Source organism: Mus pahari, chromosome 5 (genome assembly GCF_900095145.1).
Source record: "Mus pahari chromosome 5, PAHARI_EIJ_v1.1, whole genome shotgun sequence".
Classification (NCBI taxonomy): domain Eukaryota; kingdom Metazoa; phylum Chordata; class Mammalia; order Rodentia; family Muridae; genus Mus; species Mus pahari.
Genome location: NC_034594.1, coordinates 2,433,272 through 2,449,304, shown reverse-complemented (window position 1 = coordinate 2,449,304; position 16,033 = coordinate 2,433,272). Strand labels below are relative to the sequence as shown.

Genomic DNA, 16,033 nt, shown 5'->3' with positions numbered 1-16,033 from the left:
AAGCCCATACCCACAGTGACACACCTACTCCAACAAGGCCACACCTCCTAATAGTGCTACTCCCTGGGCCAAGCATGTACAAACCATCACCTATGTGGAGCATAGACTGTCTGATCTCCATGTTTATGTGGCCTTTGTAAGGGTGACAAGGACTGATGACAGATTTCCTGGGAGCCTAAAGCAAATTAAAAGGCACTGTTTGAAATATTTTGTAATATATAATGTTTAATGAATGAAAGGACACATGTTGTTTGAGGGAAGTATTGGTTTATTGTGGGTTTGTATTTTGTCCTCAAGTATTTTCTTCTTTCTCCTCCTTCTTCTACTGAATAACCTTAAGTTTTCTTTATATAACCTCCAGTGAGAACACAGCAGACCAATCAGCCACCCCACCCTTAGCCCATTCACCTCACTGGGAGTTGCACAGACTGCCTTTCAATGGAGGTGGCCTTGGCCTCGCCAGCTGCTGGAGCAGCCACAGTGGAGCAAGGACTCTTGATAGTCTCATCTACAGATATGATAAGGCATGCAGCCTCAGAACCATCTGTCAGGGGCATTGATGTGCACCATGGCCATGGCCAACTCCCACACAAAGGCCTGGAAGTTGTCAGTGCTGTTCTCATTGTTGATGTCCACTCCATACAACATACCCCGCCCCCACCATGCATGTCTATCCTAAGGCTTGTTGAGAATGTTTGTGGCATGAAAACCAGCGTTGTCACATAGCTGTTGTGGGATCACCTCCAGGACCTTGGCATATGTCCCAAACAACAGCTGCTGTTTCCCTGGAACGGTCCTTGAGTAGTTCCTCAGATGTTTGAAAAGCTCCATCTTTCCAAGCCACCATAGAGTCATTCTTGATGGCCCTCCTCACAGTCATGATGGCATCATGCAGGGACCTCTTTGGCTTCTCCATAAACTTCTCAGGGCCACCACAGAGGATGGTGGTACATGTCTCGGCCTTAGGGAAACCAGTGAAGAAATTGCACCTCTTTCCTCCAATTTGGGTTTCTTCAAACACCTGGCTGTGGCCCAGCACATCTGGAATCAGAGCATTCCCATTAGTCTGGGTTGAGCCTCCACAGGCCATCATTGTCCTTTTCAGATCCTCCTCAGTCCAGTGGCCAGCACCGAACATGTCCCTATCAGCAAAGTACTGGGTGGCCACATCCGCAATAGGAGGTTTAGAGAAGATGACTTTGGCTCCCAACTATGACCAACTTGTCATAAAGAATGTTCTGCTTGGCATCAATAATTGCCTGGCAATCCTCCACCGTGTGGACTCTGATTTCAGCATTATCTTTCTCTGTTTCAGCTTGAGCTCAACATTTGAGAAGGCAATTGTGGGGTTCTCATGATTCTTGGGCTGCATTCAAACCCAGACTAAGAGAAAGTGGCACCAGCTGAGACTCCTCTAGGGCTCCGCCCTGCACCTTCTTGGTGCCAGTCATTTTAAGCTGCAGCAGCTCATCAACCACCACCTTGGTGAAGAAGGCCTTCTGCTGGGAGATCAGCTTGGAGCTCAGGGCTGTCACTGCAGACTTCCCTAGCATCGTCCTCTGTTCTACTTTATCTTGCTTCTCCATAGTCACAGCTATCTCTCTGATTTTGTTAACAGCCAACTGGGTGGCTGTGCAGAAAGCTCGGATGATGATCTGAGGGTACAAACCTTCCTCCACATAGGACTTTACCTGCTTCAGAAGCTCCTCCGCCAGCAGGATCACCACGGTGGTGCCATCACTAGTGTCAGTGTCTTCCGATCCGGCAATGTCCACTAAAGTCTTTGCTGCAGGATGGTCACCATCGAGGAGTTTCAGAAGGAGAAATTGTTGCTTTGCCTTGGCCATCCACAATAAGTTGCCATGAGGACCCAGGGTGGTCTTATAGCCCCAGCAATCACTTGGCAAACACAGACAAGCTCACGAGCTGTTACTCACGAGCTGAGGAATGCCTGAGAGTTATCAGTCCCCTCTTTAGGATAACATGGTGGGCATCATCTTAGAAGCAGCATCCAGTACCCATAACACATCTGTTCTCCACCTCAGGGTCGCCCACTCCAAGTGTTTTCTTTGGGCTGGAGACATAGAAAAAAGGAAGTACTTTGTACACTTTGTACACTTTGCAATGCCTTGATTTTCACTGTTTCTGCATGCTACTTTCCAAGCAGCCTCTTAGTAATTATTCCACCTTGTAAATCAGCCTTGGCCTATTAGTGCCTAAGGCAGAAAGCCAAAGGATAGCAAGCAAAGCAAGCATGCGAATAACAATGGAACTCTCAGATATATTAACTATGCCTATTTTTTTTTTTTGAACAATCTGATTTTCTGCGTATCTACCTCATGACCTTGTGAAAGTAGGGAGAAATACCAATTATATATCTCTGTGTCTTCAAGGTTACAGATCAAGACACAGCAAATCGAGGCCGTATTAAAAGCAATAGCATGATTCAGTGAATAAAATTTGTCTTTACACCATTTCTAACTTGCTCTTGGAATACTAGTGATGGCTTACTGGAGAGTTTTGAATTCAGATTCCTCATTTTGTATAGGAGGAAATGAAGGCTAGAAGACAAAGTGTGTTAGAATCAATAATATGGAAGCTAAAGAGATGGGTCAGTGGGTATTGTGTTCCTCTTTCAGAAATACAAGGTGGAGAAAGATTGAGGAAGACACCAGATATCAACCTCTGGCTTTCGTATGTACTTGTGCATATGGGGTACAAACTTGACCCCCCCCCCTTAGTAAATCCTAATTTCCCATTTGACAAAACTTCCTACAGGCAAAGAAAAAAAGAAAAGAAAAGAAAACAGGGGAGGGGTGGGAGGGACCACAACTCCCAGAATGCGGTGCTTCCTAGCCTTCCTGTTGCTCAATTTCCAGGGGGTGGGTTTTGAGCTTCCTCTCTGTACCATTGGTCAGCCTTCCTATTAGGGCGGAGAAAGCGACCATTTCTCTCCAATCCAGGCACCGAATGAAAGGCTATTGAAGAGGTCAGCCAATCATAGCGCGTCTCTGCTTCCTGCTTCCTCCATCATAAACTTCCGTGGCGGGAAAACTTGGGAAGTTTTCGCGCCAAGGCGGAATCGCACGTTTGTTCCCGGATTGTCTGTTGGCCGGCGATTTTGGAGCAGCGGCATGGCGGGCACAGTAGTGCTGGATGATGTGGAGTTGCGGGAAGCACAGAGAGACTACTTGGACTTCCTGGATGACGAGGTGAGACTCGGGCCGCGAGCCCGGTGCTGGGGTCCCGCGGGTGACCGGGCACGGCTGATGGGGTCCCGCGGGTGACCGGGCACGGCTGATGGGGTCCCGCGGGTGACCGGGCACGGCTGATGGGGTCCCGCGGGTGACCGGGCACGGTGCTGGGGTCCGCGGGTCACCTGGCACGGCTGATAGGGTCCCGCGGGTGACCGGGCACGGGTGATGGGGTCCCGCGGGTGACCGGGCACGGTGCTGGGTTCCCCACGGAGGACCAGGGCCGCTGATAACTTCTTTTCTCTGCAAATTCCTGTCATCTTTTTTTTCTCCTTCAGATGTACCTCAAGATTTTAAAAGTTACATTCTTTACGTGTTAATTATATGTATTAGTTTCGTTATGAAATTTCATAAACACATAATGTATTTTGGTCATATTTCTTTCTTATCACTCTCTCTTATAATTGCTGCTACTGATCCCCATAGCCTACTTGATATGGTACTCAGGCCTTGTGCTTGCCGTCTTCCCCAGAGCAGCATATTTTTCTTGAAACCTCTTACATTAGGATATGTTAACTATACATACAAGTTTCATTATGAAACTTCATAAGCACATAATGTATTTTGATCATTTTCACTTCCTCATTATCTCTTCTTGTCATTTTCTTGCTCCTGCATATCTTCATGAGTTGCTAGAGTTCTCTCCAAAGTAATTTAGTTTTCTCTAAATTTCATGTGTTACCCACACCCCCACACCCCACACCCCCACACAACTTGCAAGGAGACTGGTCAGGTGTAAACAGGCTCTTATTTGGAAGAGCTAATGTAACTGGCTCAGAGCCCTCAGATTTAATGATTGACTTGATGCTGGTGCGGGTAGGAGCGAGACTGACAGCTCTCTTTTTTGTGAATCAAGTGGTTTTTTTGTATGCAGGTAGACTGGGGTTTAAGTGTAAGCCAAAGTTTGAAGCTATAGGATGTTGATGAGACCTGAAAGTTTGTTGATCAATGAAAAGCAATTTAAATTTGAATTTTAAGAGTATTTAAATTACATTTCAAATATACATCATGATTTTGAAATACATCTACAGACAGGAGTGTTAACATCCAGATTTTAAAGTTAAACTTTCATATTGCAAGGTGTTTTTGTTTGTTTGTTTATTTGTTTTTACTAAGTCTTTAAGACTTAGGTCATTCTAATTCCCAATTAAAATGTAAGCATATAGGAGAACTGTTAATGATCATGATAGTATGTGATAGGGCATGCTGGACAGAAGGAAAGGGTTGTCTGCAGCTGTCTATTTCCTGGGCACCATGGAGACATGTGTCAACATGCTGGCATCCTCATGTGTAAGTGACATAGTGGCTAGTGTCATCTTTGCTGGTGTAGGCTTTAAGTAGCTCCCAAGTCCCTGCTTAGGACTTTTGAATACCTTTATGTTGCCCTCCCATGGTATAAATAGCCCCCCCCATCAGTAATCCAAAGGGAATAAATAAATTGAATGCTCAGTGGTCCTTAATGCTCTATTGAGACAGCAGGTGTGCTCTCCTTGTCCAGAAAGGCATACACCTGTTTTATAATGTAGGAAAGACCATCCTTCTGCTGAAAGACAGAAAGAAGTATGTTGCACCAGAGGGCAAGAACACAGAAATGACCACCCTGCCTTTGTGTAATACGTCCTTAAGTACCCCCAAGTTCTTGATGTGGTTGTAGACCCCCCTGCTGAGCTTGCCTGCCTTCTGGCCTTCTAATATTACTGGAATCCCTAGCTGGCTGTCCCGTAGATTCAGGACAGGCTTACTCTCACTTGAAGAAACCCCTTTCTACCAGTGTTTACAGATTGTCCCTGTGTACCTATCTGCTTGCTTCTTTTGGCTGTTGCTCTTGAAGGAGTCTTACTCTAGCCTAGCTTTGGACCCAATGGTGATCCTCCTGCCTCAGATGCCTGAGTGCTGGAATTGTAGTTTAGCTCCGTGCTCCACCTGAGTTCAACTTTTCCTTTATGTATCTCCTTCCAGGCAGCTTTGGAGATCTAAGCTTGCTATTAATAAAACCAAGACCCTGTAGAATGGGGACCCTCAGTGTCTTAGATGACACTGACTTTATGATTCTTAGAGTCTCTTAGTAGATTGTAGGTGAAATCTGAGGCCAGAGGGTGAGAGGGAGAGACTGAAGAACAGACTTTGCATTCATCTGGCTCTGGAGGGTTTGTTTCCTGGGTTGCTGCTGCTCTGAAAAACATTTGAATTGTGTCCTAATTTAAAGTCTTAATTTAACATGTCAAATCACTTGTTCTATATGTCTTATTTCCCGCTTCGCAGGAAGACCAAGGCATTTACCAGAACAAGGTTCGGGAACTGATCAGTGACAACCAGTATCGGCTGATTGTCAGTGTGAATGACCTGCGCAGGAAGAATGAAAAGAGGGCTAACCGGTGAGCCATGATGGGGTCTCCTGGGGGTCCGCTGCTTTGAAGGGAGAAAGGAAGGCATCCTGTTTAGATTGGGGAGACCTAGATTGCATGGACTTGACCTAAATACACTGCCGTCGTCTCCCAGAGAAAGGTGGTCTCAGGTACTCCCATCTCCAGCGTTGTGTTGAGCATCGTGTTTTACATCTTTGATGAATTGACAATAACTTCCGTTCTGATGTATTGTACTGTCTTACCCAGTGGTAGCACAAAGTAGACATGGATTTTCTTTCACTGACCCAAGGCTGTTCCTTCCTGTTTCGAGGGTCAGCTTCCTGAGCTCTGTCTAACTGTTCTTTGTCTCCACCACACGAAGCCTCCTGAACAATGCGTTTGAGGAGCTGGTTGCCTTCCAGCGGGCCTTGAAGGATTTCGTGGCCTCCATTGATGCCACCTACGCCAAGCAGTATGAGGAGTTCTACATAGGATTGGAAGGCAGCTTTGGCTCAAAGCACGTCTCTCCCCGGACGCTCACTTCCTGCTTCCTCAGCTGTGTGGTCTGTGTGGAAGGCATTGTTACTAAATGTGAGTGGATCGAAATGGTGCTAGGGCCCTAAGAAAATGGTAGGGTAGATTTAGGAGGTCTGGAACCCAGGGGAGCTGGAATGAGTCTGGGGAACTTGTTGGAAACATTGAAATTAAATAGTAAGATGTGAAGCACCTCAGGGTCCACAGCACTCGGGGGACTGGGAGGGACCAGCAATGGAAGCAGAATTGTGAGTTCCCAAAGCTGGAAGAGTCCTGCTCTTCCTTCCTCACTGCAGCCCTGAACTGTCCCTTCATTGACATCGGTGGTACTTAACACATGGATGCAGTGTACCTATGTATAGATGGAAAGAAGAGCAAATGACAAGTGGTAGAAAAACAGGTTAACCTAACTGGGAGAATATAGTATTTATTACTGAGCCTTGCATGAGTTTAGACTCCCGTTGTCTGTCAGTGTGCCGTTGGGTGACTTTGTGCACTTTGCATCCCTAGGCTCTCTAGTTCGCCCCAAGGTCGTTCGCAGTGTTCACTACTGTCCTGCCACTAAGAAGACCATAGAGCGACGCTACTCTGACCTCACTACCCTGGTGGCTTTCCCATCCAGTTCTGTTTATCCCACAAAGGTGAGGACAGGAATCAGTTGGGCATCTTGGGGGTGGAATCAAGGGTGAGCGTTTAAATTCAGGTAACTATATAGTATCTGGAGTGACTGTTTAAATTCAGGCGACTATATAGTATCTGGAGTCTTTATTCTAAAAGTAGATATGTGAGGTAAGGATTAATTCAGAAAAAAAGAATGGTTCAAGATATAGTTTAATATAGAAATCCTACCTTTATTTTTTTTTTTTTTAAAGATTATAGTTAGATGTTAGGGAGTTGGCTTAGTGGATAAGAATACTTGTTCTGGAGGTATGAGGACCTGGGTTTGAATCTCCAGCACCCAAGTAAAGGGCCAGGCATGCTACATGTGCATTTTATAAGCAAAATAGACTCATAAAGCCAGCATCTAAAGTGGAAAAAACCTTACCAGTGCTTAGAAATTGCCACCGAAGGCCATGCTATCCTAGTGTCTGTTTTGGGGGAAAAGGTCTCTACATAGCCTTGGTTGTTCTCCTGGAGCTTACTAGAGACCAGGCTGGCCTTGAACTCACAGAGAGTTCACCTGCCTCTGTCTTCCGAGTGTTAGGACACCATTCCTGGCAATCCTAGTGTCTTAACACTAGGGATTGCTTTTGCCAAGTGGCTCGTAGCCTTCCTTTTCGCTTTAACCCTTTAATAAAGTTTCTCATGTTGTAGTGACCTCCAATTTTAAAATGATTTTTGTTGCTACTTCATAACTGCAATTTTGCCATTGTTATGAATCATAATGTAAATATCTGTGGTTTCCAATTGTCTTAGGTGACCCTGTGAAAGGGTCATTCAATCCCCAAAGGGGTCATGGCCCACAGGTTGAGAACTGCAGCTTTTGGCTGTTTTCCTGTGTACATGCTCTTGTGCTCAACAGCTTTTGTGTGATATTGTGTATGCCCACGAGTGTGTGTCTTACAGTATTCATTTGTGTGATAACGATCCCATGTTATTTACCTATTCTGTTGGTAGATTTAGATATTCTTTACATTTTGCTTGGTAGGAATGCTGTTGTGAGCAGTTTGTAGCTTTGGGTATTTCCTGGAGTAGAAAAACTGCATCAGAGCTGGGCATGGTAGAACCCATCTTTAATCCCAGCTCTCAGGAGGCAGAGGCAGGTGGATGGTTAGAGTGAGTTCCAGGACAGCCAGGGATACCCAGGGAAACATTGTCTTCAAAGAAAAAAGAAAGAGGAAAAGAAAGCCTGTGTCAGCTTATAATCACAGATTCAGCATCAGTGTGAGGAGTCAGGACTTTAATTTAGGTGTTAGTACAGCCATGGTCCCATCAGTGAAAACCGACCCTTCCACTGGCTGATTTGTTACTAACTCAAGGATCAGGTTAGGAAGGCTGGAAGAGATGCATCCACATTTATGGTTTGAGATAGTAAAGGTTCCAGATCACTAAAAGATGTTTTTCACGTTGGATGAATGCTCCATTTTAAAGACAAGACCAAAATGACTTTTTTTTTTTTTTTTGTCTGTAGGATGAGGAGAACAACCCCCTGGAGACAGAGTATGGCCTGTCCGTCTACAAGGACCACCAGACCATCACCATCCAGGAGATGCCGGAGAAGGCCCCTGCTGGTCAGCTTCCTCGCTCTGTGGATGTCATTCTAGACGATGATCTGGTGGATAAAGTGAAGCCTGGTGACAGAATACAGGTGGTGGGGACCTACCGCTGCCTTCCAGGGAAGAAGGGCGGCTACACCTCAGGGACCTTCAGGTAAAGGGTCTGCTGTGCGACGGCCTAGCCTGGGAGTCCCACCCTCCCAAATAGGCAATTCCGTCCTCACTGTGGCTGGTGGACAGAGCTCAGTCGAGTTCTCTGCTCCTGTTTTCTGGTTTAGTTTAATAGACCAGGAGCATTTAGCACTGCTGGGGCTGAACCTGGCTTCCCCTTTCACTGTGTTGCAGGACCGTTCTGATCGCCTGCAATGTGAAGCAGATGAGCAAGGATATTCAGCCTGCATTCTCTGCAGACGATATAGCGAAGATCAAGAAGTTCAGCAAAACTCGCTCCAAGGTCAGTTGAATGGGGATGGGTTTGGTCTGAAGTGTTGCGTCCTGCATGGGGCCATCCTGTGCTGGAGCTAGAGGAAGTTGCTTTTGTGTTTTCTCTCTGAAGTATTTGGTGCTGCCTTCCAATTTTGTTCCAACTGACAGTTAAGGGTATTTTTGCCATTTTATTGGTGGTACTTGTGTCTTCTGGGCTGCTCAGTTGAACCTAATGCAAATTAAGCATGTAGGAGTTAGAATGTGGTGTGCCGTTGAGCTTTATTGGTTTAGATCTGTTGAGACAGTCTTGTGTAGCCCAGGCTGTCCCTGAACACCTGAGCCTCCTGCATGTACTATCACTTGTTTTTAGTTTTTCTTTTTAAACTGTATTTACTTACTTTTCACTGTTTATGTGTGCATGTGTACCTATATGTGGAGGTCAGGGAACAGCTTGTAGGAGTTGATTTTCTCACACTTTATGGACCCTAGGATTAAACTCGGGTGGTTGCTTTATAAAGACAATCTGTCCACATTTGGACATATACCCATGTGTGATAGAAGCCCCTGCTGAGCCACGAGATGACTGAGCCCGGGGTGTGTGTGTGTGTGTGTGTGTGTGTGTGTGTGTGTGTGTGCACTGGGAATGTGCTTACTGTTCTGGAGACGAAGCCCAGGGACCTTGCCTTGTGTGTGTTAGCTAAATCCTGTGCCACCGCGGTGCTTCCCCAGCTTGGTGTTTTTGGTATGTTTGTCGCTTTAGGTTTGGAGAGAAGTTTATTATAGATAGGTTCATAGATGGGAGAGAGCGTGGCATGCTGTGTGAGTTAGGTATAGTGAATAGACAGCCACATGGTGGGGAGGGAGGACTGAGAACTAAGGAAGTCTGGACGGAGTATCGCGGGAAAGGGTACTTAGCTTCTGGCCTGAAAGAGACAGAAGAAACGGAAAGTTCTCACTCAGAAAGCTATGAAGTCCCGACAACCACATGGTAGCCTAACGGACTTCTCTCTCCTGTCCCCCACAGAATCTAACTATATAGCCCACACTGGTCTGGAATCTCCCTAGTTAGCAAAAGCTGGCCTTAAATCACAATTCCCCTGCCTCTTATACCAAGTACACCTTTACAAGTTTTGTTTTGTGCCATAGGCTACCTCTTTACCTGCCCTGCTAGTTGTCTGAATGGGGTTGTCTTGGAGCAAAGCTTTTGGGTTTTGAACCCGGGTTTATCTTGTCTGTGGGCTCCAGAACCCCCCTGGGTGTCACAGGCTTTTCCCTCTTGGGTCTTCCTCCAGGATGTCTTTGAGCAGCTGGCCCGGTCGTTAGCCCCAAGCATCCACGGGCATGACTATGTCAAGAAGGCGATCCTCTGCCTGCTCCTGGGAGGGGTGGAGCGGGAACTTGAAAACGGCAGCCACATCCGAGGAGACATCAATATTCTTCTAATAGGTATGAGGGCGTTAGACCTTGAGGACGGGGCTTGGAAGAATGTGTATTTAAAGTTGTACCACGTGTCTAGTCATATTTTAGCCTCATCAGTGTACAAAAGACTAAAATGGGGTGGTTTTGTTTTAAATCATCCCTGAAATTCTAATTTATCTGACCTAGACTTTATTCTACCAATGGGAAAGGGAAAGAAGTAACGATTAACATCAGGTTCTGTGTGGAAGCAGGATTTGCTGGGGTGTGCGGGGTTTCCCTAGAGAGTCACCCCCATCTTGTCCTGCAGGTGACCCATCAGTTGCCAAGTCCCAGCTTCTGCGGTACGTGCTTTGCACCGCTCCCAGGGCCATTCCCACCACGGGACGGGGCTCTTCTGGAGTGGGTCTCACAGCTGCTGTCACTACAGACCAGGAAACAGGTAAGGACAGGTCCTTGTCAGGCCCAGCATGAGTGTGAGCAGATTAGATTCATCAACCTTGTAGGCGCTGACTGCGTTTGGGACATTTGAAAGATTAGTGGAGTGTATTATAAGACTGAGTGTTCTGGAGAAATGGATAAATTATGATTTAAATGAGGGCAAAAGGGAAGTCAGCAAACCTTAGGAGAAAGGAGAAATGAAATTAGGGGAAAGATTGGAAGAAAAGGAAAGGAACTCTAGTTGGGTATCACTTGAGCATGTGAGGGACTCCTGTGACATGAAGTCTCTTACTGTGTTCTCATGCACTATGAGGACAGGTGCCTAAGAAAGCCATTGAGATCTTTGTCCCCTGACCTAGACCGTGGACACAGACGTAACTCTTCTCTTTCTAGGGGAGCGCCGCCTGGAAGCTGGTGCTATGGTCCTGGCTGACCGAGGAGTGGTTTGCATCGATGAGTTTGACAAGATGTCTGACATGGACCGCACGGCCATCCACGAGGTGATGGAACAAGGTCGAGTGACCATTGCAAAGGCTGGCATCCATGCCCGGCTCAATGCCCGCTGCAGTGTTTTGGCAGCTGCCAATCCGGTCTATGGCAGGGTGAGTGGAATTGGGCCCATAACCACTATTCTTGGATCAATTTGGTTTTGCTTACTGGCTGGTCTGAGAGGTTTGTTATAAAGGACAGTAGGTCAGCTCGTCTTGTTACTGCTCTTGGATCACAGCAGGTTTTCTTCATGGTTCCTATATAACAGAAAAGAAATCATGCGTGCATGTGTGTGAGTGTGTATGCAGGTTCTGTGCCGTGTGTGTGTGTGTGTGTGTGTGTGTGTGTGTGTGTGTGTGTGTGTGTGTGTGCGCGCGCGCGCGCAAACTCAAGTAGACCAGAAGTCAATGTTTGGTGTCTTCCTCTATCCTTCACTTTACTCTCTGAGACAAGGTCTGTGAGTGAACCTGGGTTTCTGCTGTTTTGGCTGCCAGCTAGCCAAACAGTTGATGTTAGGACCATCGAGTCTGTTTCTGTAATTAGGCCATTATGCCTCTGGTCCATTCTCTGGTCCTTGGAGACTTTGTATGTGCACTAAAAGGACTGTGGTTTATCAGGTGATCTCAGCCCTGAGCCTTGGTCTTCCAGGCACTGTTGGTGTTGAGAGTCATGTAGCGTACATCATGAGAATGCACATGTGTGTTCAGAACCAGGCTTTATTGATGTCGTGTGACACAGCAGAACTAGCACTGTTGGGGAACCACTCAGATTTGTTACATGGTTGGTTTTGAATTAATTGATGGTCATTGTGCATCCAGAAACCTGTTCCTGGTATCAGTTTTCTATGACTCCCCTAATATTTGGTGGGTTCGTAGTCTGTAGTTAAGGAGGAGTTGTGTGTGTGTTTTTGTATGTGTGTGTTTGAGACAGGGTGTCACTATAGCTCTGGCTGTCCTGGAACTCACTATGTAGGTTAGGCTGGCCTTGAACTTAGAGATCTGCCTACCTATGCCTCCCAAGTGCTGGGGTTAAAGGTATCCTGTCATGTTTATTTTTAAATAATCTTATCTGACATTTTCTTATCTATTCATCTGCGGGTGGACATATAAACCAATTTCATATCTTGGCTGTAGTGAGCAATACTGTAATAAACATGATATACGCAAGTATTTCTGGTATGCTACTATAGGTGGCAGTATGGTGGCTTCTTGATAAAACTGAAAACCAAACTATTAAGAGTTTGCCTTTTTAAAATGGATTTGCAGTGTTTCCTTGTATGAACTTAAACACGGCGATGCTCCTGAACTAAACAGTGAAGTTTCCCTTCTGTTAGGACGGAAGCTGCAATACTACTCTTTCCATGCATGCCCTACTTTCAGGACCTATAGGCTAACGCTATATGCACATTTAAACTTTTTTGGTTCCTTTTGAGAATGATTGATTTTCTGCTGGGTGTGGTGGGTCATGCCTTTAATCCCAGCACTTGGGAGGCAGAGGCAGGCGGACTTCTGTGCATTTGAGGCCAGCCTTCTCTGTAGCAAGTTTCAGGACGTCCAGGTCAGTCAGAGGTCTTCATGTATGTGTGTGTAGCATGCATCTGAAGGTCAGAGACAACTTAGGAGAGGTCATATCTCCTACTGTGTTGATAGTCTTGAGGACCTCATATGTACTAGAGGAGCACTCTACCACTGAGCTATATATCCTGGTCCAAATTTTCGGCTCGACTGCTGTATTTTGTGTGGTCTAGCCTTACAATCTCACCCCAGGATTGATTTGGCCTTGATGTCTCTTCTTCCTACTGATGTCGCTTCTACTTGGTTGTCCTCTTGTTCGCCAGTATGATCAGTATAAGACACCCATGGAGAACATTGGGCTACAGGACTCACTGCTGTCTCGATTTGACCTGCTCTTCATCATGCTGGATCAGATGGATCCTGAACAGGATCGGGAGATCTCAGACCACGTCCTTAGGATGCACCAATACAGGGCCCCAGGGGAGCAGGACGGTGATGGTGAGTATAGAGAATACTAAGAGTGGCTGGTGGAGGGGTCCTAACGGATACCGCTATCATTGGCTCATTCTGTGTCTGGGTTAATGTTTCCAGTACCCTCACCTTCCTGTCCTTCTCCCCTTACTTGACTGCTCACTGGAGGTTAAGTGTCTGTCCATTTGGGGTATTGCTGTATCTCTTTTGGGCAGTTCTAAGTTTCACATTTGTGAGGTCCATGTGTCTCTTTCCTCCTGGGTTCCTGCTTTTAGCTCTTGGTCTCGTCTCTTTCCGTGCTGGAAAAGAGGCAGTTTTTCTTGGCTTTAACTCCTTGATGTTCTTTGTCTTACTTGTGTTTGCCAGCTTTGCCATTGGGTAGTTCAGTGGATATCCTGGCCACAGACGATCCCGACTTTACCCAGGATGACCAGCAAGATACCCGTGTTTATGAGAAGCATGACAGCCTTCTCCATGGGACCAAGAAGAAAAAGTGAGCCTCTTGCTTCTTTCTTTCTTGAGAAAGCTGAGATTTTGTTAGAGTACATCCTTTTTGGGTCTACAGATAAAGCTCTTGACCTAGCCAGTTGCCTTGATAATGTCTCTGCTTGATTCAGTTCAGGCTCAGATCTTCCTTAAAACAGATTACAGATAGTTTTGACAGCTAGCCATGGCTCACACTCGTTATCTCAGTACTTGAGAGGCTGAGGCAGGAAGAAGGTAGCCTGGACTACATATAACCGTCTTAAAGTTTCCTTCTTTTGACAGTATGCCCAAGTGTTAGTGGGTGTGTGATCTCCTCTTATTCTCCTGTGGTCCTTTGTGGAGAGTTTTGGTGACGGTTAGTTGGTAGCAGGCAGTAGAGGCTTTAAGGATGAATTTGAGTAGAGGAGACCTGATTGGGTGCTCCAGCATGCTATATAGACTCTCGTGCCTCTGTTTGGCCATATTATAGAGAGAAGTATCATTGCGCTGAATTTGAGTTGACTTCTTTGAACCAGTATTGCCACATATAAAATAGGACAGGTATCAGATGTGGTGGAACAATCAAAAAAACCTTGTAATACCAGAACTTCCCCAGACTTTATGAGTCAGGGGTAACACCTGAGGCTAAATAGAGAATATCAGAAATGCTTTGTGTGTCCCCTCCTCCAGGAGGTAAAGCATGGCCCCAGGTGGGTTAGGAAAATGGCATTCATTCTCTTGGATCCAGGGAGAAGATGGTGAGCGCAGCTTTTATGAAGAAGTACATTCATGTGGCCAAAATTATCAAGCCCACCCTGACACAGGAGTCAGCAGCCTACATTGCAGAAGAATACTCACGCCTGCGTAGCCAGGACAGCATGAGCTCAGACACTGCCCGGGTAAGTACACAGGGGGTTGTGGTGCTGAGGGTCCCTTAGCTAGACATGAGGGCTGGAGTTCCTGCTCTCTGGTAACCTAGGGGAGTTTTTACTTGACTGCCCTTCCTGGTCTGAAGAACTTTCTGTTGAGAGACATTTACTTATTCCTTTCTGAGGGGAGTGAAAACTAAGACCTCAGATGTAGTAAGTGTCTGCCAGTGAACCGTGAGTAGCTTCTGGGACCTGACCTTGTCTCTGTTGAGTGACCATGGTTCAGAGCAGTCTCTAGTGTGACTTAATAGATTTGAACTTACCTGCATCTTCCAGGAACACTGAAGTTCAAATCCTGGCTTATAGGACCGGTCTTTGGGCCGTCTGCTGCTGCCTCGTCCTTGCTCTGTGTAGGGTGTTCTGATAGTACTTTACTTCCCCTCTGCCCGTGGTGGGATGTGCAGAGCATCACTCGTTTCCATACTAAATGCTCCTCCCTGTCCACAAACTGTTCCAGTGTGCCCGTTCAAAGACCTGCTCACCGAAACAAGAACAGAGTGTGACAAGCCATTGTGGATGTCGTCCTGGTTGATCCTTCAGTTATGACTGTCTAGTTCTGTTAGTGCGCATGAAGGTTTCACAAAATTCTTAGGTGATGCAGAAATCGGAGGTGGTAATGGAGTATCTAACACTGATGCATATCTAACACGTGAATGCATATATGCACTTACGGGTTTGCTTTTAAAGATTGATGTGGGTATAAATGGGAAATTAAAAGGTCCAAAGATAGAGGTGAACTGCATGTGGTGCTGAAGGTTCCTATAACCGGAGACATAGAAACCATGATAGAGGGTGGTCAGAGCTCTGCAGCTGGTGTGCAGCCTGGGGCGCAGCCTTTAACTGCTCGGGCCTTCTCCTTACCAGTGAGAACGCTGGGGAGCGGCAGGGCCTTTAGAACTCCCTGGAACTCAAAGTAAGCATAGTGTGCCATAGTAGGCCAGGACCCTAACACATAATAGTGCTTTAAGAAGACACAGGCCCCTTGTGTGGGAATGTGTCGGCCTCCTCCTCACTCTGAGACAGATAGCTGTCCTCAGAATCCACTTTTACACAGGTGGCCTTGGACAGAGTCAACTCTTCTATACCTATGTCTGCCTCTGTGAAGTAGTTAAGAGGAGTCACACGTAGGGCTCAGGATCGTATAGAACATACTCTGATGATCCCTCTCCCCTGCATCCCTCACACCCTCTCCCTGCATCCCTAGCACCCACTCCCCTGCATCCTCTCCCCTGCATCCCTAGCACCCTCTCCCCTGCACCCTCTCCCCTGCATCCCTAGCACCCTCTCCCCTGCACCCTCTCCCCTGCATCCCTAGCAGCCTCTCCCCTGCACCCTCTCCCCTGCATCCCTAGCACCCTCTCCCCTGCACCGTCTCTCCTGCATCCCTAGCACCCTCTCCCCTGCATCCCTAGCACCCTCTCCCCTGCATCCCTAGCACCCTCTCCCTGCATCCCTAGCACTCTCTCCCCTGCATCCCTAGCACCCTCTCCCCTGCATCCCTAGCACCCTCTCCCCTGCATCCTCTCCCCTGCA

The 16,033-nt window shown here is 46.7% G+C and overlaps 1 protein-coding gene and 1 pseudogene across 2 annotated transcripts in view; one reads left to right on the top strand and one right to left on the bottom strand.

The window, feature by feature from the left end:
* Window positions 1–404: 404 nt before the first annotated feature.
* Window positions 405–3,136, bottom strand: LOC110321337 (annotated as a pseudogene).
* Mcm3 (minichromosome maintenance complex component 3) overlaps window positions 3,057–16,033 on the top strand; it is a 17,829-nt gene continuing 4,852 nt past the window's right edge. Inside the window, exons 1-12 of one of the 2 annotated variants that reach the window (XM_021197512.2) lie at window positions 3,057–3,212; window positions 5,517–5,629; window positions 5,982–6,190; window positions 6,644–6,774; window positions 8,265–8,503; window positions 8,695–8,803; window positions 10,068–10,221; window positions 10,502–10,633; window positions 11,026–11,234; window positions 12,959–13,133; window positions 13,473–13,599; window positions 14,320–14,470. In XM_021197512.2, the coding sequence (XP_021053171.1) occupies window positions 3,135–3,212; window positions 5,517–5,629; window positions 5,982–6,190; window positions 6,644–6,774; window positions 8,265–8,503; window positions 8,695–8,803; window positions 10,068–10,221; window positions 10,502–10,633; window positions 11,026–11,234; window positions 12,959–13,133; window positions 13,473–13,599; window positions 14,320–14,470 (1,827 nt within the window). In that variant the 5' untranslated portion in view covers window positions 3,057–3,134. The remainder of the gene's footprint in view (window positions 3,213–5,516; window positions 5,630–5,981; window positions 6,191–6,643; window positions 6,775–8,264; window positions 8,504–8,694; window positions 8,804–10,067; window positions 10,222–10,501; window positions 10,634–11,025; window positions 11,235–12,958; window positions 13,134–13,472; window positions 13,600–14,319; window positions 14,471–16,033) is intronic. The other variant, XM_029539225.1, reaches the window with a different exon arrangement.